The sequence below is a fragment of the Dasypus novemcinctus genome, chromosome 6 (genome assembly GCF_030445035.2).
Source record: "Dasypus novemcinctus isolate mDasNov1 chromosome 6, mDasNov1.1.hap2, whole genome shotgun sequence".
NCBI classification, from domain to species: domain Eukaryota; kingdom Metazoa; phylum Chordata; class Mammalia; order Cingulata; family Dasypodidae; genus Dasypus; species Dasypus novemcinctus.
Genome location: NC_080678.1, coordinates 47,670,740 through 47,693,671, shown reverse-complemented (window position 1 = coordinate 47,693,671; position 22,932 = coordinate 47,670,740). Strand labels below are relative to the sequence as shown.

Here is a 22,932-nt window from a genome sequence, read left to right as displayed (position 1 = left end):
ATAAATAGTTAATAAATGACAAAATGTTAACACTGTTAGTATTAAAGAAAAGTACCTAAAATGAGATCAATTTTTATTTATAAAATTAGGCAAAATAGTAAAAGGATGGGGAGCTGATATAGCTCAAGTGGTTGAGCACCTGCTTCCCCCATACAAGGTCCTGGGTTCAATTCCCAGTACCTCCTAAAAAAAAAGAGAAATAAAAAACATTATAAGGAGATACTACTGAAAATTATAAACTCAGAGAGTGCAGGCAGTCAGACCCTGTTATACAGGTGACTAGAAAAAATACTGCAAAATATTAATATTTTTACTTTCATCTTTATAGTTCTCTGTCTTCTTTAAATTTTCAATAGCATGAATTTCTTTGAAAATCAGGAATGTTACTAAGATATATAGGATATTTTTAACATTACATTTAAGAATTCAGGCCTGATATTAGTTTTAATTGGTTCAATATAAATATTTGAATTATAATTTAATGGTATACTTTAGCTTTAATACAAGCAGTTATTTAAATAATATGAAGTACATATTTGTGTATTCTGCATACTGATAGCTCAAAATATTATCAATTATATTACTTATCATTCCTTATATAAGGACCCATTATTTAGTTCCAAGAAAAAATATATTTCAGTAGTTATATTGTTTCCTTATATTAGAATAAGAAAAATTTTGCTCTGGCTACCAGGCAGTCCAAGGCTAAATAAAATGGCTATATTATTTCATTCTAGGTTTCCTGACAGAAGTAACCATGCCATTTTTATATAGTACATATTACTGCACAGAAAAAAATATACATGCCGGACAACCTGCAAGGTGGTAGCACAGTAAGGTGCTCCTAGAGTCAGCTCGTGAAACAGGTAATAATAGCCAGAGCTATTTAAAGCAACTGTTTGGAAGCTCCAGGAGACTAGAAGAACATCTCACACAACATCCTTGAAAGAATAGAAGGCGGAGACTGCCTATATGTAGAGAAAATTTGTAAGTAGAGCTCTCCATGCCATGGAGGCCGGTGTCCATCCTCCACTAGAGGAACAAGCCACCTTGGGAGCTGTTCTGTGGCTGGAACTGGAAGCTCCAATTCCACAACCAGGGAGAAAGAGACGGTTGGGCACCAACTTCAGCTACTGATGAGTAAATTCAGTGGGCTAAAGTATAATTCTAAGAATAGCTAAAGTTTGAACCTGTCCAAGTCAGAAAGAGGCCAGGAGCTGCCATTTTAATCCGTCCCTGGCATGAGGGGAAGTGGGGTTGATTGAAAATCACAGTGCTGGTAGGGACCGGCTTCTTTTTATCCAGATCAGATTGCAGCTCTAGCCTAAGCCTAAGCCACAGCCCCATCTCTAGCAGGGAGGAAGCTGGGGGAACTTATGCCAGCCTCCCCAGGAAAATACAGGCCACTCTATGGAGGCTGGTGATCATCCTACTCTGGTGGCACAAGCCACCTCAGGAGCTATTCTGTGGCTGGAATTGAAAGCTCCATTTCCCAAATACAGGGGAGGCTATTAATTTCAGCTACTGATTAGTAAATTTGGCTAGCTAAAGTATAACACTAAGAACAACTAAAGTTTGAAACTTTCCAAGTAGGAAAGAGGCTGGTAGCTGCCATTTTAACTCTGCTCCTGGCATGAGGGGAAGCAAGGTGGACTGAAAATCACAGTGCTGGTAGGGACCAGCTTCTTTCACCCAGATGGGCCTGCAGCCCTAGCCTAGGCTTCAGCCCCACCTCTAGCAGGGAGGAAGCTGGTGGGCCCTGCACCAGCCTCTCTGGCTAACTGCAGATACATTTGGCTGGCCAGACTGAATAGTCAGAAGTTTACTAGGGCAACTGCAGTCATTTTGGATGGCACAGATTGCTGCCCACACCTGCAGCTCCATCCCTACTCAGATAGAGAAGAAAGGGACTGTGAAGTTTCATCAGTCTCTCATGGCACCTACAGTCTAGGCCTGTACAACATGGATTATTACACATGACTGTGGCTCTGTCCCTACCCCTGACAAAGGAGAAAGTTGGGAGAAACTTCATTAGTCCCTGGGGCAATGAAAGTAGCTTGAGTCCCCACAGTTTGCAGCATCGACTACATCCTTGGCTCTGACGACATAACAAGCAAGGGAGAAAAGGGCAAGAAAGCCCTAAATTAAAGAGAGATATTGCACCCAGAATAAAAACATCTAGTAAGCCACATGACAAGACACCCACAAAAAATTTCAGTCCATACCAAGAAACAGGAAAATTTGGCCTAGTTAAAGGAACAAGATAAGCCTCCAGCTGACATAAAGAAGTTGAGACAACTAATCACAGATATTCAAACAAATCTCCTTAATTCAATGAGATGGCTAAAGAGATTAAGGATATTAAGAAGATAATGGATGAGCACAAAGAATTTGAAAGCATACGTAGAAAAATAGCAGATCTTATAGGAATGAAAGTGTAATAAATGAAATTAAAAATACATTGGAAACATATAATAGCAGATTTGAGGAGGCAGAAGAAAGTACTGGTGAGCTTGAAGAAATGGCCTCTGAAAGTAAACATGAAAAAGAACAGATGAAAAAAGAAAGGAAAAATTTGAACAAGGTCTCAGGGAACTAAATGACAGCAACAGACATGCAACATATGTGTCATGGGTGTCCCAGAAGGAAAAGAGAAAGGAAAAGGGGCAGAAGGAATATTTGAAGAAATAATGGTAGAAATTTTCCCAACCTTATTGAAGGACATAGATATTCATGTCCAAGAAGCACAACATACTCCTATCTGAATAAATCTGAAAGACTTACTCCGAGACACATGCTAATCAGAATGTCAAATGCCAAAGAAAAGAGAGAATTCTGAGAACAGCAAGAGAAAAGCAATGCATAACATATAAGGGAGACCCAGTAAGATTAAGTGCCGATTTCTCATCAGAAACCATGGAGGGAAGAAGACAGTGGTAAGATATATTTAAAATACTGCAAGAGAAAAACTTCCAGCCAAGAATCTTATATCCAGTAAGACTGTCTTTGAAAAATGAGGGCAAGTTTAGAATATTCACAGTTAAAAGAAACTGAGAGAGTTTGTAAATAAGAGACTGCTTTGCAGGAAATACTAAAGGCTGTGCTAACATCTGAAAAGAAAAGACAGGAGAAAGAGGCTTGGAAGAGAGTCTAGAAATGAAGATCATATCAATAAAAGTAAGTAAAAGTGTCAAAAGAGTGGTGAAAATAAAATATGACAGATTAAACACAAATATTTTGGAATAAACTTAACCAATGATGTAAAGCCCTTGTATTCAGAAAACTACAACTCATTGTTAAAAGAAGTAAAAAAGACCTAAATAATTGGAAGAACATTCCATGCTCACAGATTAGAAGACTACAAATGATTAAGAAGTCATTTCTACTCAAATTGATATACAGATTCAATGAAATCCCGATAAAAAATTCCACCAGCATTTTTTAAATAAATGGAAAACATGATTATCAAATTTATTTGGAGGTGTAAGGGTCCTGAATAGCCAGAAACATCTTAAAAAGGAAAGGCAAAGTTGGAGGACTCTCACTTCCAGACTTTAAATCACATTACCTAACTACAGTGGTAAAAACAGCATGGCACTGGCATAAAGACAGACACATAGATCAGTGGAACCAAATTGATGGTTCAGAAACAGACCCTCGCATCTATGGTCAAGTGATTTTTGACTAACCTGTCAAACTCACTAAGCTTGGGCAGAACAGTCCATTCAACAAACGGTGCTGAGAGAACTGGATATCCATAGCCAAAAGAAGGAAAAAGGACCCCTATCTCATACCTTACTAAAAAATTAACTCAAAATGGATCAAAAACCTAAATATAAAAGCAAGAACCATAAAGCTTCTAGAAGATAATGTAGGAAAATATCTTCAAAACCTGGTGGTAGGTGATGGATTTCTTAAAGGAGATGGGAGGACAGAACCGGACTAGTAATGTTTAATGTATGTAGAAGTTTTAATTAACTTCACTGTACAAGTGTGGAAATGTACAGAGTTGATGATAACACATTATAGTGAGTAACAGGTGGTTTATAAATGGGAATGTGGCTGAAAAGGGTAGTCTAGGGATATAAATGCCAATTGAAAGAAAGCTAGAGAAAAATCTAGGGAATAAATACCACAGTAAACACAAAGGTGGATGAGAATTGCGGTTGATGGTACAGATGCAAGAGTGTACTTTGTAAGCTACAGTAAATGTACTTCACTATTGGAGGGTGGTGGGAATGTGGAGAAGCATGGGAAAAATACAACTGGAGCGACCTATGGACTGTGGTTAACAGTAATAATGTCATATTCATGCATCTATACCAAAGATGTACTGTATTGATAATGGGGAAGTATGGAAAAAGTGTGCCAAATGTATGTTACAGACCTCTTAATAGACTCATGATATTATCTCATAATCTATAAAAAATGTTCTACCATGGTGTGGTGTGTTAGTAGAGGAGTGCTGTATGGGAATTCTGCACATGTGCACGATTGTTTTGTAAGTTTACAACTTCTGTCATAAAAATATATTTTAAAAATAATAATAGGGTGGTTTTGGGGGAAAATACACCAAATAGAAGATAAGGATTATAGTTAGTAATAAGATTTTGGCAATATTCTTTCATAATTTGTAACAAATGTCTCACAACAATGCAAGGTGTTGGTGGTAGGTTGACGTATGGGACCCCTGTATGATGTTATTCATGTTTGCTTTGTAACTTCACAACTTTTACTATATACCTATTGTTTATGTATGCTCATGTATAATTGATATAGTAATAATAACAACAGTAATAATAATAGGCTGGGTTGGGAGAAAAATACACCAAATGTTTGCTACTTTGGTTGGCAGTAATATTTTGAGGATGCTCTTTAGTCATCAGTTAAAAATGTTTCAAAACAATGCAAGGTATTGGTGCTATGGTGAGTTATGAGAGCACTGTAAGATATTATGTATGTTTGTCTTGTACTGTAAGATATTATGTATGTTTGTCTTGTAAGTTCACAACTATTACTACATACTTATTGTTTATGTATGTTTATGTATGAGTGATATCTTCAATAAATTTTGAAAAATGTAAAAGAATGCATGGGGGATGAGATGCTATGAGTGAGAAGAAGGAACAAAAACTTGCTTTAGTTTTCTAGGTAAAAAAAAATATGTACATACAATTTTTAAAGATTTACAGATCCTCTGAAGTCCACTGTGAACCTTCCTGAGAAGTCACAGGTCTCAAGTTTAAAAGTTCTATTGTAAAAAGTTTATAATTTATTTCTTATCTACATTTTTTATTATAACTCACCTAAAGTCTTTTGGGAGAGTCAGATACATACATACATTTTGAAGATGTATAACCTGTATAAGTTAACCATCTATATTGATTAGTTAAATATTGGTTATAATTACCCTTTCCATTCTCTTAACAGGCTGTTAATGATTCCCTTTAACACTGTCTTCTGAATGTCTTGAGGCTGTAGGCAAAAGAAAATCATAAAGTAATTAGGATTAGTTATTAGGTAATCCTTCGCTTACTTAGCTACTTTTACATGTTAATTATATTTACAGGTCTGTTTCAACAGTTCAAATCATACTTGATGATTGAGGCCGGTCACTTATGGTGGTGTCAGTTTCACACTGTAGAACCTTAGGGAGAAAGCTGGTCCCTGGGATGTGCAGTGTACAACCTCTATAACCACATATTGTGGTCCTTTGATGATCAACAGCAGTTTTATAAAACTGAAAAACAATTTTACTTTCCTAGGCTTGACAGGATAAAATCATGAACACAAGTCTAAGAGTAGCATGTTTACTGATATGAAATGATTGCATGTATTTTGAATATATTTAGCCCTACCAATACCATGTTAATTCAGTGCAGCATGATTAAATTTAATTAAAAATATAATAAGATAAAGGTTTTTTTATTATGGGATAAAAAATTTGAAAAAGGCATAAAAATATTGTTTATAGTTTAATAATTCAAATATTTTTTTAAAAACTCTTATTTACTACCAAACATCTGGAATAAGAATGAAAATAAAATACATCTAGGTGATGCTCTATCTTATAATAAATAATTAATAAAATCTTCATTAAGTAAATGCTTCAAATAATTATTAAAATGTCTCAGTGTCACGTTTTTACATTAAAGGGGTAAATGCCAAGGAAAGAAGCATTTTATGATTTATTTAAAAACCACAACCATGACTTCCAAGACACGTCAGCATTCATTTAACCTAGTGTATTACAACTTATATGTCATTCCATTTTCTTTCTTTGCTTTCAATGACCCTCATACTTATAAGGCAAATACCACCCCTGCTCAACTAACCACTTACTCAGTGTTTGTCTCTGAACTGTGGAAAGTTGCTAGAGAAAAATCACACCAATGTACTGATTGGATTAATTTTAAGTTTATGATGACAAATCTCAAAAGGACTCTCAATACCATGGACAGCCCTACATTTCCCTAGTTCATTTATTTCCTCATCCCAAGACAACTATTTCAAAACTTCTCAAATATCCAACACCTCCTTCTTATCATCACTCTCAGCTGATGACCTTGCCAGGTACTTCAGAGACCAAACAGATGCACCCAGATCAGAACTTATTTACTGTCCCACTATCAATTCACCAATTTACCTTTATCTGCATTTGTCCAAGGCCAACTCCTTCACTTGGGCACTATATCACATCTTCTCTTACTTTCCAGTTATTGCAGTTTTCTCTTTTCTCTCCTGTATCACCAATTTCTCCCTATTAGTTCATTCCCATCAGTGTAACAACACATACTATCACCTGTGCTGATTTGCCTCTCCTATAGCTACCATTCTCCACACAGATCTGTGCCCCAGCAGGCACATCCCTAAGGACTGTATCAACCACACTCCTTTTCCTCTGTCTTTGATTGGGTTTGACTAATAGTAATAGTGAGCACTAGAAGAAGGAGGAGGAGAGTGAGGCTTGGGTCTTTCATTCCCTCACTTTCCTCTTCTCCGCAGAGTCACTACAGGCTGGCCATGTTCCTTACCCGAAAATCACAGCTCCTATAAGCCAGCCCTCTCTCCAACGCTCCATCTAAAAATTCACCCCTGGGGTACTGTAATATTCCTTATGGTTTCCCTCACCCTGTTATCTCTCTCCCAGTTATCCAGTTTGAGTGTGTCATCTGCTTCCTGCCAGGATCATGACTAATATATTCCCCATACTAAAAAACTCACATTTGGTTCCATGCACTTTTCTAGCTGCTAACTCATTTTTCTGCTTCCCTTCAGAGTGAAACTCTGTACTCACTGAACCTACTTCTTTTCTTCTCATTCTCTCTTCAGCCAATAACTACAGTCTTCTGTCCCCACAACTCCACTGAAATGGCTTTAATTAAAATCATCAATTGTCTGTATCCTTTTATTTTTATTTTTTTAAGATTTATTTATATATGCCCCCTCTCCCTGCATTGTCTGCTCTCTCTGTCCATTCATTGCGCATTCTTTTGTGTCTGCTTATCTTCTCCTTAGGTGGCATCAGGAAATGATCCTGGGACCTTCTGGAGTGGAAGAGAGGTGCTCAATCTCTGGTACCACCTCAGATCCCTGGTATGCTGTATCTCTTATTGTCTCTCTTCTGTGTCCCCGGAATCGAATCCTGCACTTCCCATATGATAAACGGGAGCTGAATTGCTTGAGCCACAATTGTCTGTATCTTATTAAAGACAAGGGCCAATTCTCTCTCCAGTTCTTACTGAATCTCTCAGCAGCATTTGAAACACATTGCTCTCTTCTTTGCTGGTGCCTGAGTCCTATACATCTAATTAAATGACAATGCCATTTATTTGGTTTCCTTTCTTTCCCTCAAGTCCCACACCCAATCTCCCAGAAGCTTTGTTAGATCTGTTCCAAAATATATTCAAAGTCCGAATATTTCTCACTGTTTCTACTATCAAAACCCTAGTCCAAACATCAACTGTTCAGACCACTGTAGTGCCTTCCTAACTCTTCTTTTTGCCCCACTAAGATCATGCTCTGCAAAGTATCCAGAGACATCTTTCTAAAGTATAAATCATGTCATATCATGCCCCCCATTCATGCTTAAAACCTTTTGCTGACTTTCCATTACAATACAATTCAAACTCACATGGCAATACATGATTTGACCCCTAACGAACTCGTTTTCTCCTTTCTCCCTAATTTACCAAGCTTTTGTCACATGAGCCTTATTTCTGAACTTGTCAGTTGGGTTTTCTTCTAGGGGCTTTTGCGTTAGCTGCAACTTCTATTAGTGTGCTCTTTTCATAGATGCCCACATGGTTGAGTCCTTTTCATCATTCAGATCTCAAATATCACCTTACAGAGGTCTTTCTTGACTACCTAGCTAAAGCAACTCCTCATCACTCCTTACCACATTAAACTTTCTGGAAAGCACTTATCAGTACCTGAAATTAACTTCTTTCCACTTGTTTTCACATATATTATCTCTCTGCCGTCTACTCTCATTAGAAATTAGAATGTGAGATATTTGGGGGTTTATATTCTGTGCATTTTGCTCAACACTATATCTCCAATAATAAGGCATTTAATACATACTTGTTGATCTACAACTCTGTTTACTTAAGTTCTATCATTTTCAAGATCCAAACAAAACTCTACTTCTTCTGTATAACATTTTCAACTCCAGTGATTTCTCCCTCATCTGATTACCTGTAATATATATTGTCTGAAATTAGTAACAGCTCTTCAACTGTCTTTTGGTTAGTATTATGTATCTGGAATATCTTCTTTCATACCTTTATCTCAACCTTTTTAATATTTGTATGTTTTAGGTATCTCACATAAATAGCATGGAGCTGATTTTTTAAATCCAAATTGATAGTCTGTCTTTTAATCAGTGAGTTTAACTCTTTATATGTGCTGTGGTTATTGGTATATTTAAACTTTTTTCTACAAACTTTTTTCCTATTTAACTTTTTATAGTTCTTTTTCTCTTGCCTTTTAAAAAACTGATATTTTTTCTCTGCTTGTCTTTTTTTCCATTTTCCTTTTTCTCTTAAGAGTGCCATTTGCCCAACTTGTATTATTTTAAAGGTTACCTTTAATGTTATCATGAATAGTTAAAATTCCTAATTAGTTAAAAATCCTAATTTATTTTCAGAGCATCTCAGAAAATCTTTGACTCCAGTCACCTTCCCCTACTTACATGTTATTATTTTGGTTCTCTCTCTTTTTTAATCCCACACTTCATTCACTGTATTATTTAAAGGGTTTAGAATGACATAATTTTTTACCAATTTCTTTAATCAGTATTCCTTCTTACATTTCATATGTAATCTGAAATCATTTTCTTTCTCTCGAGTCTACCCCTTTCTTTAAATGTACATCTGATGGTAAAATCATTTTTTGCTTATTGTAAATGTCTTTATGTAAACCTCATCTTGAAAGTTAGTTTTTCTGGCTACAGCAATAAATGTTTACAGTATTTTCTTTCAGCGTTTAAAAAAATATTCCATGTTTTTTGGCTTCCATTACTGTGTTGCTAAGTCTACAAACTGTCAATTATTGTTTCTTTGAGGGTGATTTGTCTTTTCTCCTTGATTACTTATGAAACCTTCATTTATGTTCCACAGTTTTACCACAATGTGTCTAGGTTTGGATTTCTTTTTGCTAATTTTCCTTAGTGCTTTTTATGTTACTTATGGATTCATGTCTTACATCACTTCTGGAAAATTCTCAGTCATTAAATATACTCTATTCTTTCTATTCTTTACTTCTGAGACTTCAGTTCAAATTTATCTTAGACCTTGTCATTCTACCCCACTATACATCTTTACTTTTTTCAGTTTCTTTTTCATTTGTCTTCATTTGCCAATTCTTTCTTCAGCTGTCTTTAATCTGCCTGTAAATCATCTATTGATTTTTCTACTTCTAAACATTCTGTTTGGGGTAAAGCTGACTAGTTATTTTAGACAATCTCATTGCTGATAATCCCAATATCTGAAGTCCTAGGTATATAAATTTAATCTATGTTATATCTGCTGACTCTCATTCATGGTCAACTTCTTGTTAGATTACTTATTGATCATATTGAGTTTATGATATTCTGTGGAATCCTAGGATTCTAAAATGAGGATGTTTTATTTTTCTTCTTCTTGAAGCTGATGAGTAGCAGACGGGAGAGTAGGCAGAGTGATGAGGGCAGTGAGGCAAAGGGAGCTTTTCACACTTGGGACTACTTTAGGGTCTCTGGTTTATCCTGTATCTCTTATTCAACTACCTCAACTTAATGCTAAGACAAAGCTCAGGTTCCAGGTTTCACTTTACCAGTACTGAGGTTCCTTATTGTACTTTTTCTTCATTTTCAATTGATTTTTAAAACTTTTAAATTTCTGAGTAATTCCAAACTTAAAGCAATGTTTCCAGAAAAGGTTTTTAAAAATTCTTGTATATCTTCACTAAATTCTCCAACTGTTGATACTTTATCACATTTTCATTATCATTCATACTTTCTAAATTTATAAATTGTTATTTTCTAAACCATTTGAAAGTAAGTTGCAGACATGTTGTCCCTTTATTCCCCAACACTACAGTGTGATTCTTAAACATGTATCACTTAAATGACCAAATCATTTAACAAAATCAAGAAATTTAACACTGATACAATACTATTAACTAATATGCAGACTTAATTCAAATGTAGTCAATTGTCCCAATAATGTCCTTTAGAGCATTAAATTTTTCCCAGTCCAGGATCTAATCCAGAAGGATGCATCACATTTAGTTCTCATTTCTTCTTAATCTCCTTTAACCTAGAACTGCTACTCAGTACCTACTTTAAAAAGTATCCCCTTTTTAAGAGTTCAGACCATTTATTTGTAGAATATTCCTTAATTTGGATTTGTCTGCTGTTTTCTCATGATTAGATGGTGAGAAAGATAATGTATTTTTGGCAGGAAGACTCATAAGTAATGTTTCTTTCTGTCTTTTTCAGTGCATCATGTCAGGAGGTTTGGTGATTTAGTTAATTGGTTAAATACAATCATTACTATAATTGTTGTAATAGTGATTTTTAAAAAGCTTTATCATTCTTTCTACATTTATTAGTTCACATTCTACTGTATAAAAGACCATTCCCAGTTCCTACATTTATGTACCTATATCTACCCATATATTTACCTATTTACCTATTATCTATTAGTATGGGCTAATATATTCCTATTTTATTCAGTGAGTTTTAATTCATTATTATCATTTTTAATTTAATGGCCAAATTATTTCAGATCTGGCCTTTGAGTCTTCAAACCGGCTCCTATGTCACATACCCACCATTTTAAAAAATACACTCTCCTATCATGTGGGACAACAAGAAGTTCCAGTTTAATCTTGTACTTTCTCTGTCTTAGCCCTGGAAAAAGCCATTTCTCTAAGGAGTGGTAAATGATATTTAAAAACCAAGATCTGGGTGCTAAGGGCTCATTACTACTGGGGTGTTATCCTTCTAGGTCCCTTCAGTGGACAGTGCTAGGAAAAACACACACAGATACACACACACACACAATATCTATATATTAAAAACCATGAGTTCATGATGTTATGCATGTTTGCTTTGTTAAGTTCCCAACTTTCACTATATACTTAATTGTTTATGTATGTTCATATATAAATGATATAAAGATAATAATAATTGGATTGGTTAGGGGAAAATACTTTGTTTAGTAGAAATATTTTGACATTGTCAGAATATTAGTTAAAAAGGTTTAAAAACAATGCAAGTTATTGGTGGTAGGGTGAGATGTTATATATGTTTGTTTAATTTTATATATGTTTGTTTTGTAAGTTCACAACTATTATACATTTATTGTTTATGTATGTTTATGTATGAGTGATATATTTCAATAAATTTAAAAAATAAAATAACAACAATAAAAAAACAAACCATGAGTTCATTATGATATCTCCAATTCCAGTTAGGCACATACCCAGGGTTATTTCTAGTCTTCTCCCATTCTACATTTGTATCTCCTGTCTCCCAAAGTAAGAAAGCTGGCTCCCACCATCATCAATATATTTACTCTTGTTTAATTCAATAATAATAGAAAGTAGTTTCTGGATTGTTAACCTATAACACTGAAAAAAACAAAAACTAAGAAAACTTGAAGTTTTAAAAAAATCTTTAGATTGCAGATACACAGTCAAGTACTGTGTATAAAAGTTATTTGGCCTAGTTATTTTTTACTATGGTTATGGTATTCATTTGAAATCAGTTAGATTCATTTTTTTTTTCCTGCTTGTATTCCATTTTAGATGTTTTCCCTTCTTGTTTGTAGATTTCATTTTTTAATGTATATAAAACATTAACATTGTTCCAAGTAGAAATAAGTTAGAGAAGTGAACCCTAGGAATGGAACTGTTGTGTCATAGCATATGCATATGTTAAGCATTATTAAATAATGCCAAATAGTTTTCCAAAATAGTTGTACCAATTTATACTTAACTCATCAGGGTATTAAAGTTCCAACTGCTCCACAATATTGCCAATACTTGGCATGGTGATTTAAAATTTTTAATAATTCTGATGGGTAAGTTGTATTATTTCCATTTCTCTGATGATATTAATCGTATTAAATGAGGTATTGGCATCTTTCTGCAAATCCAATTAAGTAGGTAAGTAACATTTTAAGGACTATTCTTAGTAATATTTGAACCCTAATTATTCCTTCATAATTTCCCTTTTCATTGTTTAATAGTATATTATTGAGATTGTGACTAAAACAAAAGATGCTTGCTGTACAACTGACCTCTTGTACAATTTTGAATAAAAGGAGTGACAAATCCTTGCTGGTGCAATAAGGCAAATACATATGTATATACATACTTACAAGATATAAAGATAAAACTATCATTTTTCATAATGACATGATTGTGCACACAGAAAATCCAAATATATTGTTTAGAATTAATGAGTGGATTTAGTAAGGTCACTAGAGAAAAGCTAAATACTGGAAGTATTTCCATGTAATAGCAACAACTAGAAAATGAAATTACGATAACATAAAAAAATCAAATACCACGAACTAATTGTAACAAGAAATATGAAAATATCTACCCAGAAAACAATAAGACACTACTAAAATTAAAGAAGATCTAAGTAATTGGAGAAGTATATCATGTTTAAGGACTGGAAGGAGGTCAATTCTTCACAAACCTATCTATAGTACAACCTGGGAACTCAAAAGAAATGCAAATTCTTGGGTCCCACCCAACACCTACTGAATCTGAAACTATTTAAACTAGTCCTTCCTGTCATTCTGATACATGCTACAGTTTGAGAACCACTGATTCATAGATTCAATGCAATTCCAATATAATCAAATAACTTACTTCTATTTTGCTGAGGAAATGAGGCATGATTTTATTTTAGAAACTTTCCAAACAAGGACTGGATGTAAAGGTATTTTCTGCCTAATTCTCCATTAATTAGAAAAAGAAAATAAAATTATCTATTATCTTATTATGCCAACTAAATTCACTATAAAATTACATCAACATTTGCAGTATAATTATGTTACCAGGTAATTTTTATAAATATTTGTGGAGCTGCTTCTTAAATATAAAAGAGACACAATTATATGATTTGCATGTATTCATAAACAATACTTACAGTATTTAGTAAGGCATCATACACAGCGTTCACAAATTTAGCATTAATCCCCGAGTCTTCAATGGTATTAAATGAGGCATTGGCATCTTTCTGCAATTCCAAGTAAGTAGGTAAGTGTATATAACACTTTAAGGACTATTCTTAGCAATATTTGAACCATAACTATTTCTTCATAATTTCTATATTTTTAGTCTGATAATAAAAGAAAAACTGTTAGTATAAAATTACTGAAAATAATAACATATGAGGATTATTTTAATAACTTTTTAAAAATGGAAAGTATGGACTCAAACATTCACACTAATACAAATAAAAATTTTTAAGGTATCACTTGTGCAATTATACACATGATTTCAGAAATCAATTCACATATATGTTTGGTTAAACAGTTGCTTAAGTCAATATTGGGTGGAAAAACAAGGTAAATTTATTGTATCTTTTTTGGAAATTCCAAAACTAAAGGTGAATAAAAATGTGTTTGATGTATTATTACCTTAAATGCAGCATTTAGTCCTGGGAAAGAATCAAATGTTGTTAAATAAAAATCATGTACTGCTTTCCAATCTCCTGATGACTTTACCTTTTCTACATCATCCCTAAAATGAGATCATACATTAACCATGTATAAATATAAATATTATTCAGGTAAAATAGTATTAGTTCTTTACAAATAAATGTCATCAAACATACACTCTGAAATACTGAAATTGAATACAGAAATATATGCCAGTTAGTGAATGCACAGTTTATTAATTTCTAATTCTTAGTTGGATTAAGATGTTAGCCCAACTTCAAATTTCCCCTTTATCTGTTTTTAAAAAGTTCATTCTTGGCACGCGTGTTTCAACCATCTCTCTCTCCATTCCTTCACAGCTAAATTTCTTGAGAGAATTTTGTTTACATTCTATCTGCTTTTTCATTGTCAACTTACTCAAGTATACCTCTGGATTTTTTGAATGGTGATATAGTTTTTATAGTATGTGTTTCACAGTAGATGAACCTTATTTTTTTTTAAAGGCTGCTTTCTCTTATTTTATTACCACCTTTATCTCTTTTTTGCCTGTTTTAACATTTTCTCTTAATGTTTCCTTTCTTTTGCTATAACCTATCTACTCCTTACCTGTTATATATACAATACATTTATTTTCACTTTCAACTTGAGACATCCAGTCTTTTATATCTTCACTATTTGCTAACGTCTGCAATAATGATCCACAAGTCAATTAACTCCTCACACAAAGATATTAAATCTGCTGACACCAGATGACTACATGTATATATATAATGGTGAGTTGAAACTTACTGAAAGTCTTTCATAGTTTTGGGCTGGATAGGAATGGTAGATTCTGGAAGGACTGGGGCCTTCATTTCAGATGAAAATGCATCTATAGAGCTACGCTGTTTTTGTCTAACATCAAGACAAATAGGTGGTAGGTCTCTCACTGTGAAGTACAAAAAAGCATTCAATATAATTAGTCATAAAATTTTCCAAATTATAAACAGCCGGCTAATTCAATATGAATTAAAAAAACAAATGAGTTATTTTGTTTGCAGTTACTTTAGAATCATATAACAGAAAAACCTACCACAGTAGAGGCACTTACTGTACTGGAGGATCTATTGCCTCCTCTCCCATCAACAAAAGATATTAGGCTGTATCTTATATTAACGTATATATATAGTATTTTTGCCTCTCCCTACCCCCAAAGATGTCTCTAGATGTAATACAGTTTCTTTTCTCTTCTACTTTCCCAAAAGCTGTCTTTCAGGAGCTATTTTAGTGAGACTCAATGTGTTTAATATTTATTAGCTTTTGAATATATTAAAATTATTTATGTTGTCTGTAATGTTGGTGGATTTTTACCATTTTTATTATCATCAGCATTTTTATTAACTTTCATAAAGTTTTTATGTATTTTTGCAAATATTTGTCAGTTTACCTTTTTGTTGCATCTATAACTTTTAATTGCAAAATAAAACAAATACAGAAAAATCTCACAAAGCAAATGTATGGCTTAATGAATTATTACAAGGCAAACACCTTTGAAACTACCAACTAGTAAAGCAATAGGATATTACCACCAGATGGCCCTTTATCTGTTCCATCTCAATCAAAACCTCCTCCCTCCCCTCAAAAGTAACCACTATCCTGATTTTATAGCTATTTCCTTGTTCCTTTATAAGTTTATCACACAACTGTGCATCCCTAGACTATGGAGTCTGGGTGTGCTTTTTTTTTTTTCTTTTAATTTGATATATCATTTAAGTCTTTTTTTTTTTTTAAGATTTATTTACTTATTTATCTCTCCCCGCCCGCCCACCCCAGTTGTCTGTTTTCTCTGTCTATTTGCTGCGTCTTTCTTCTTTGTCCGCTTCTGTTGTTGTCAGCAGCACAGGAATCTGTGTTTCTTTTTGTTGCGTCATCTTGTTGTGTCAGCTCTTCGTGTGGGCGGCGCCATTCCTGGGCAGGCTGCACTTTCTTTCACGCTGGGCGGCTCTCCTTATGGGGCGCACTCTTTGCATGTGGGGCTCCCCTATGCGGGGGACACCCCTGCGTGGCAGGGCACTCCTTGCGTGCATCAGCACTGCACATGGGCCAGCTCCACACGGGTCAAGGAGGCCCGGGGTTTGAACCGTGGACCTCCCATGTGGTAGAAGGATGCCCTAACCATTGGGCCAAGTCTGTTTCCCTTTTAAGTCTCTTTTAATCTACAGGTGTCCCCCTCCATCCTTTCTTTTCCTAACAATTTAGCTGTGGAAGAATCTGGGCCACTTGACCTGTAAAGTTTCCTACAGTCTGGACAGTGCTTATTATGTCATTATATACAGGTCAACATGTTTCTCTGTTCTCTGTGTTCAAGCAAATGGGCAGTCGAGTTCCATGGCATTGATCATACTCCATCTTTATTCTTTTGGCAAGACAATAGGTGGTATGGTGTTCATTCATCAGTAATCATGTGTCTGACTGTCTCTCTTTTGGTGATACTAGTAGCCACTGAGGTCCAATGCTTAAAATCATTAAGTCACTGGGAGTTTGTAAAATGGTGACAATATAGTATCATTTATTAATTTGAACACTTTTCTATTGTTTACCAAGCAGTACAGTTCACATAGGAAGGGCAAGATATATGCTTCTTTCCTTTATTTTCCAGTTTTTGAGATAACGAAAAGATTTCCTATCCTCCTCTGGAGGTATTTTTTTAAATACTGGTGTGAATTTCTGGATTTAAACATATTTGATAGGTTTCCATCCATTGAATTTTTTAAAAAATCTGTACCACAGGTCAAAGGTCAAATTATCCCATTTTTGGTTAGAGGGAGATCCTGAGTCATTCTGACATTTTCTATAGTCTTTGATGGTTTGTTGCTATCTGGTGTGACAAGATATTCTAGTTCACCTTGTACATCTACTGCCCCAGACCTGGAATAAGCCATTTCTCCAAGAGACTTTAGTTATTTTAATGGAAATATTATTTAACAATCACATTTTGATTTCTAGGAATGCCTATTGCTGCTACTGGGCTGGTCCTTGTTTTTCAGTATGCAGAGTTAAGGAAGTATCATAGTAATGCTTCCATTCAAATTCAGAATTAGAATATTTTTACTTAACCTCTTTTATATGATATCTCTTACTCCTTTCTTCCACTCCAAGAATACTAATTCTCAAGGCTACCAGGGATGCATGAATTATAATATCTCATAATTACTTATTTGCTTTATCCCACATTCCATTTAACAGTGTTAGAATAACAATATTAATACCAAACAATATAATTATTAAAAACAACATCTTCTGCATATGCTTTCTCCATTTTATTCCTACTTTTTAAATGGTTTTATTACACCTACATTGTCAGAGCATGTAGCCATTAACAAACTATATTGTCTCTTTTTCAACCTTCATGTCAGTCTATTTTCTCATTACCAACCCTCATGTCAAGGTCTCTTTAGTCATTTGGATTGTCTGAAACTTGTTTCTCCACATTTCTTATGAAGGGCTCATGGGAAAAGTAATCTTGCATGCTGAAAATAGTTTGTGACTGTAATACTTGAAAGTCAGGCTGGATATAAAATTCTTAGCTCACATTTCTTCTCTTAATTATCTCTTACTGACATAAAACATTATCGCTGAAAAGTCTGATGATAATCTAATTTTCTTTCTCATATAGGTCATATGCTCTTTTTGCCTAGACACCCAAAGGATCTTCCCTATCCCCTGCCGGTTAAATTTTAGTAACATTATTGGAATATGTTTTGGTGTTGGTTTTGTTGGGTTGACAGTCTCTGGAATTCAATACGTCCTTCAAAACATACTGTGGGAGAGTGTGGGCTATGACGTGGACCATTGACCATGAGGTGCAGTGGTGCTCAGAGATGTATTCACCAAATGCAATGAACGTCTCATGATGATGGAGGAGGTTTTTGTTACGGGAGGAGGAATGGGGTGAGGGGGGTGGGGGGTATATGGGGACCGCATATTTTTTTAATGTAACATTAAAAAATAAATAAAGACAAAAAAATACGTAGTAGTTTCAAATGTCTTTTAATATCAGGAAATTTTCCTTGAATTGCAGTTTTTATTCTGTTATAGAATATATGCAGTATATATTCTGTTACCTTTCACCCATTATTTATATTATTATTTATATGCTGAGTCTTTCCTTGTTCTAATTACCCATATGTTAGATAATCATTGCCTATTTCAATTTTACTTACTTAATCTCAAATTCTTTTTACCTTTTAATTTCTTTTAAAATTTAAAATATTTTCTCCTTTTCATCTGCTAATTCTCTTAAGGCATTATCTGTTGTGTTTGTTTGCTTTGGTGTTTCTTCTATTTTCTTATTTGTTTATAAATATTTTTTGTATTTCTAATTCTTTGTCACTTCATTTCTGCATTTTTATAATTCTGATTTGTTTTTCAAGTGTTACATAATTTTCAAAATATTTTAGATCATTCTGAAATAGTTGGTTTTTATCTATTGTTGTGGACATGTGTGCTTCTGGTATGCTTTCATTATCTGAATGGATGTTATTCTCTTCCTTATCCTTTTTCATTACAATAAAGTTTTGTATTTACAAATGATAGGATTTGAACTTGATCCTTTTCTATTGCTGATTTTTATTTGAAACTAGTTTTCCCAATATTTTAGAAGGAGGTGTAGTTGCCTCCCTTTTGTTGTTTTTACATAGAACTACAAAAAAATATGGTGGCTTGCTTTCTGAAATTTCCAGGCCCTGATTCCCTCCTCCACTTTTATTCAAGCACTCTCTTTCTTTAATATCCTAGTGACCCTACCCTGCTCAGTTTTGATGCTAATTTCACTGTGGGGCCCTGGCCTTAAAGAGGACACTGGCTAGTCAGTTCCGAGAATTCAAAGGGGCCTACAATGCTTTCTTTAGACTATGGACCATACACATTCACCTGTTTTTGGCAAAACTCCTCCCAGTTATAGCATTTGTTCTCAAATCCGCTTGTGAGCTTTCCAATGACTACCTGCTGCCTACTTTTAAGTTGTCCTGTTCTTAGGTCCATCAGATAGTTTTTATGATATTCACCAGAAAACAAAAACAGGGGACCATCTTCTAACTCCTTCTATGAGGTAAGCATTACCCTAATACTAAAACCAAACACAGACATTAGTAGGAAAGAAAATTACAGGGCAATATCTGTAATGAACACAGATGCAAAAATAAAATCCTCACCAAAATATTAGTAAATAAAATTCAACAATGTAGACCAAATGGGATTTATGAAAGGAATATAACAACATCAATTAGATGAGGAAGAAAAACCATTTGATCATATCAATAATACAGAAAAGCATCTGACAAAATCTAACACCCATTCATGATAAAACAAAACAAAACAAAACAAAAATTCTTGGCAAACTAGGAATAGAAGAGAACTTCCTCAACTTGATTATAAGCATCTGCCAAAAACCCCTACAGCTAACATACTTAATGGAGAGAAACTAGATGCTTGCCCCCTAAGATGGGGAACACAACAAGGATAACCCTCTCATTATTCCTGTTCAACATTATCCTAGCTAATGCAATTAAACAAAAAAAGGAAAAAAAAGGTATACAGATTGGGAAGGAATAAATGTAACTGTCTTTGTTAGCAGATGATATGATTGCCTATGTATAAAATCCCAAAGAATCAACAACAACAACAAAAATCCTGGAAGTAACAAGTGATTATAGCAAGGCTGCAGGTTTTTAACATATAAAAGTCAAGTGCTTTCCCACATACCAACAATGGACCATTGCAATTTGAATTAAAAATCAGGGAAGAGGATGTAGCTGAAGTGATAGGGCCTCTGCCTATCATATGGGAGGACCCAGGTTCAATTCCTGGGGCCTCCTAGTGAAAAAGAAGAAGAGAAAGCATGCCTGTGTGGTAAGCCAGTGCCTACGTGGTGAGCCAAGTGCCTGCATGGGTGCCTGCATGGTGAGCCAAGTGCCCACATGGTAAGCCAAGTGCCCATGTGGTGAGCCAAGTGCCTGCATGGGTGCCTGCATGGTGAGCCAAGTGCCCACATGGTAAGCCAAGTGCCCATGTGGTGAGCCAAGTGCCTGCATGGTAAGCAAAGTGTCCACGCAAGTGCCTGTGTATGGTGAGCCGAGTGCCTGCACAAGTGCCTGCATGGCAAGTCAGTGCCCACATGGAGAGCCAAGTACCCACACAGCAAAGCTGAGTGCCTATGTGGTGAGCCAGTGCCCATCAAGTGAGTCACACAACAAGATGATGATGCAACAAAGGAGAGACAAAGGGGAGAGTAAAGGTGAAGTGTAGCAGAGCCAGGAACTGAGGTGGCGCAATTGACAGGGAGCCTCTCTCCACATCAGAGGTCTCCAGGTTTGAATCCCATGAGTCCTAGAGGAGAAAGTCAAGAAGAGAAGACAAAAAGAGAAACAGATAGAGAAGATCACACAGGAAGATCACACAGACGGCAAAAAGAGGAGGGTGGGGGAGGGGGAATGAGGAAAAACATTAAAAATCACAAGATCTGACAGTTTTCACAAAAATTAACTCAAAATGGATCATAGTCCTAAATGTGAAATGCAAAATGATAAAACTTCCAAAAGATAATGTAGGAGAAAATCTAGGTGGCCTTGAGTTTGGTGATAACTTTTAGGTACAATACCAAAACTACAATCCATGAAAGGAAAACTTGGTATGTTTGACTTCATTAAAATTTAAAGCTTCCTCTCTGCAAAAGACACTGTTAAGGAAATGAAAAGACAAGCCACTGACTGGGAGAAAATATTTTCAAGACACAAACCTGTTAAAGAATTTTATCCAAATTATACAAAGTACTCTTAAAACTCAACCATAAGGAAACAAACAGTTACAAAATTGGCAAAAGATATGAAAAGATACTTCACCAAAGAAGATATACATATGGCAAATAAACATAAGAAAAAATGCTTATAATCATATCATTAGGGAATTGCAAATTAAAACAATGATATATCACTATACACGTATTTGAATGGATAAAGTCCAAAACACTGACAACACCTGTATTAGTCAGCCAAAGGGGTGCTGATGCAAAATACCAGAAATTGGTTGGTTTTTATAAAGAGTATTTATTTGGGGTAGGAGCTTACAGATACCAGGCCATAAAGCATAAGTTTCTTCCCTCACCAAAGTCTATTTGGAGCAAGATGGCTGTCGACGTCTGCGAGGGTTCAGGCTTCCTGGGTTACTACATTCCTGGAGCTTGCTTTTCTCTGGGTTCAAGGTTCCTTCCTTCCTGGGGCCGGCTTCTCTTTCCTCTGAGTGTTGACTTCTCAGAGCTCCAGTTTAAGTCCTCAGCGTCAAACTCCAAAATCAAAACTCCAACATTAAAAGCCCTCAACTCTGTTCTTTGCCATGCCTTTTATCTCTGAGTCCCTACCCACCAAGGGGTGGGGAATCAACACCCTAATCATAACTCAATCATGCCCAAGTACAGATCAGATTACAAGCATAATCCAATATTTCTTTTTGGAATTCATCAATTATATCAAACTGCTACAACACCAAATGCTAATGAGGATGTGGACCTACAGTAATTCTCATTCATTGTTGGTGGGAAGTAAAATGGTATAAGGACTTTGGAAGACAGTCTATCAGTTTCTCACAAACCTAAATATAGCATTATCATACATTCCAGCAATCATGCTCCAAGAGATTTCCCCCAATTAAGTGAAAACTCATGTTCACATAAAAGCCTGCACATGAATGTTTATAGCAGCTGTATTCATAATTACCAAAAACAGGAAGCAACCAAGATGCCCTTCAATAGAAGAAAGGATAAACAAATAATGATAGATCCATACAATGGAGTATTACTCAGTGATGAAAAGAAATGAACTATCAGTTATGAAAAGATATGGAAGAACCTTAAATGTATATTGCTAAGTTAAAGAAGCCATGTAAAAAAAAAAAGATAAATGCTATAAATGATTGGAAAAGACAAAACTATAAAAATGGTTCAAAGATCAGTGGTTGCCAGGGGTTCAGGTAGAGTAGGGGAGGGATGAAAAAATGAAGCACAGGACATTTTTAGGGCAATGAAACTATTCTGCATGACAATGTAATGGTGGGTACATGTCATCATGCATTTTTCAAAACCTATAGAACTACACAACACAAAGAGTGAACACTACTGTAAACTATGGATTTATTTAATAACAATGAATCAATATTGGTTTACCAATTGTAACAAGTGTACCACACTAATGCAAGTAGTAAATAATAGGAGAAATGGTGTTTGTGTAGGGGGGTATTTGGGAACCTTCTGTACTTTCTGCAAGTTTTCTGTAAACGTTAACCTTTCTAAAAATTAAAGTCTACTAAAAAAAGAATGTGTTTTTTGTTGTTGTGTGGAGTGTTCTAAAAATGTTGATTAGATACTGTTGGTTGATGGTGTTGCATGCTACTATATCCTTGCTGGTTTTTCATCTAGTTCTATCAAATCCACAATTATTGTTGAAGACTTCAACACTCATTTGTAGATTTTTCTGTTTTTCCTTCAGTTTTATCAGAATTTGCTTTAAATATTTTATAGCTCTGTTATTTGGTGCATATACATTTAAAATTGCTATGTTTTCTCAGTGATCATCTCTTTTAATGTCCCTCTCTGGCTCTGGTAATTTTTTTTCCTCTCAAGTCTACTTTATCTGATATAAAGTAGCCACCTGTTTCCTTTGATTAATACTCCATGATATATCTTTTTCCATGCTTTTACAATCAGCCTGCCTATATTGTTAAATTTGAAGTGAATTTC

General features: G+C 34.8%; 1 protein-coding gene across 1 annotated transcript in view; it reads right to left on the bottom strand.

Moving 5' to 3' along the window:
* The window catches only part of HECTD2 (HECT domain E3 ubiquitin protein ligase 2), a 131,357-nt gene that overhangs the window by 44,304 nt on the left and 64,121 nt on the right, over window positions 1–22,932 (bottom strand). The window contains exons 3-6 of the mRNA XM_058298765.1: window positions 14,955–15,093; window positions 14,145–14,247; window positions 13,652–13,741; window positions 5,411–5,475 (exon numbers count right to left, since the gene is read on the bottom strand). Of these exons, the coding sequence (XP_058154748.1) occupies window positions 5,411–5,475; window positions 13,652–13,741; window positions 14,145–14,247; window positions 14,955–15,093 (397 nt within the window). The remainder of the gene's footprint in view (window positions 1–5,410; window positions 5,476–13,651; window positions 13,742–14,144; window positions 14,248–14,954; window positions 15,094–22,932) is intronic.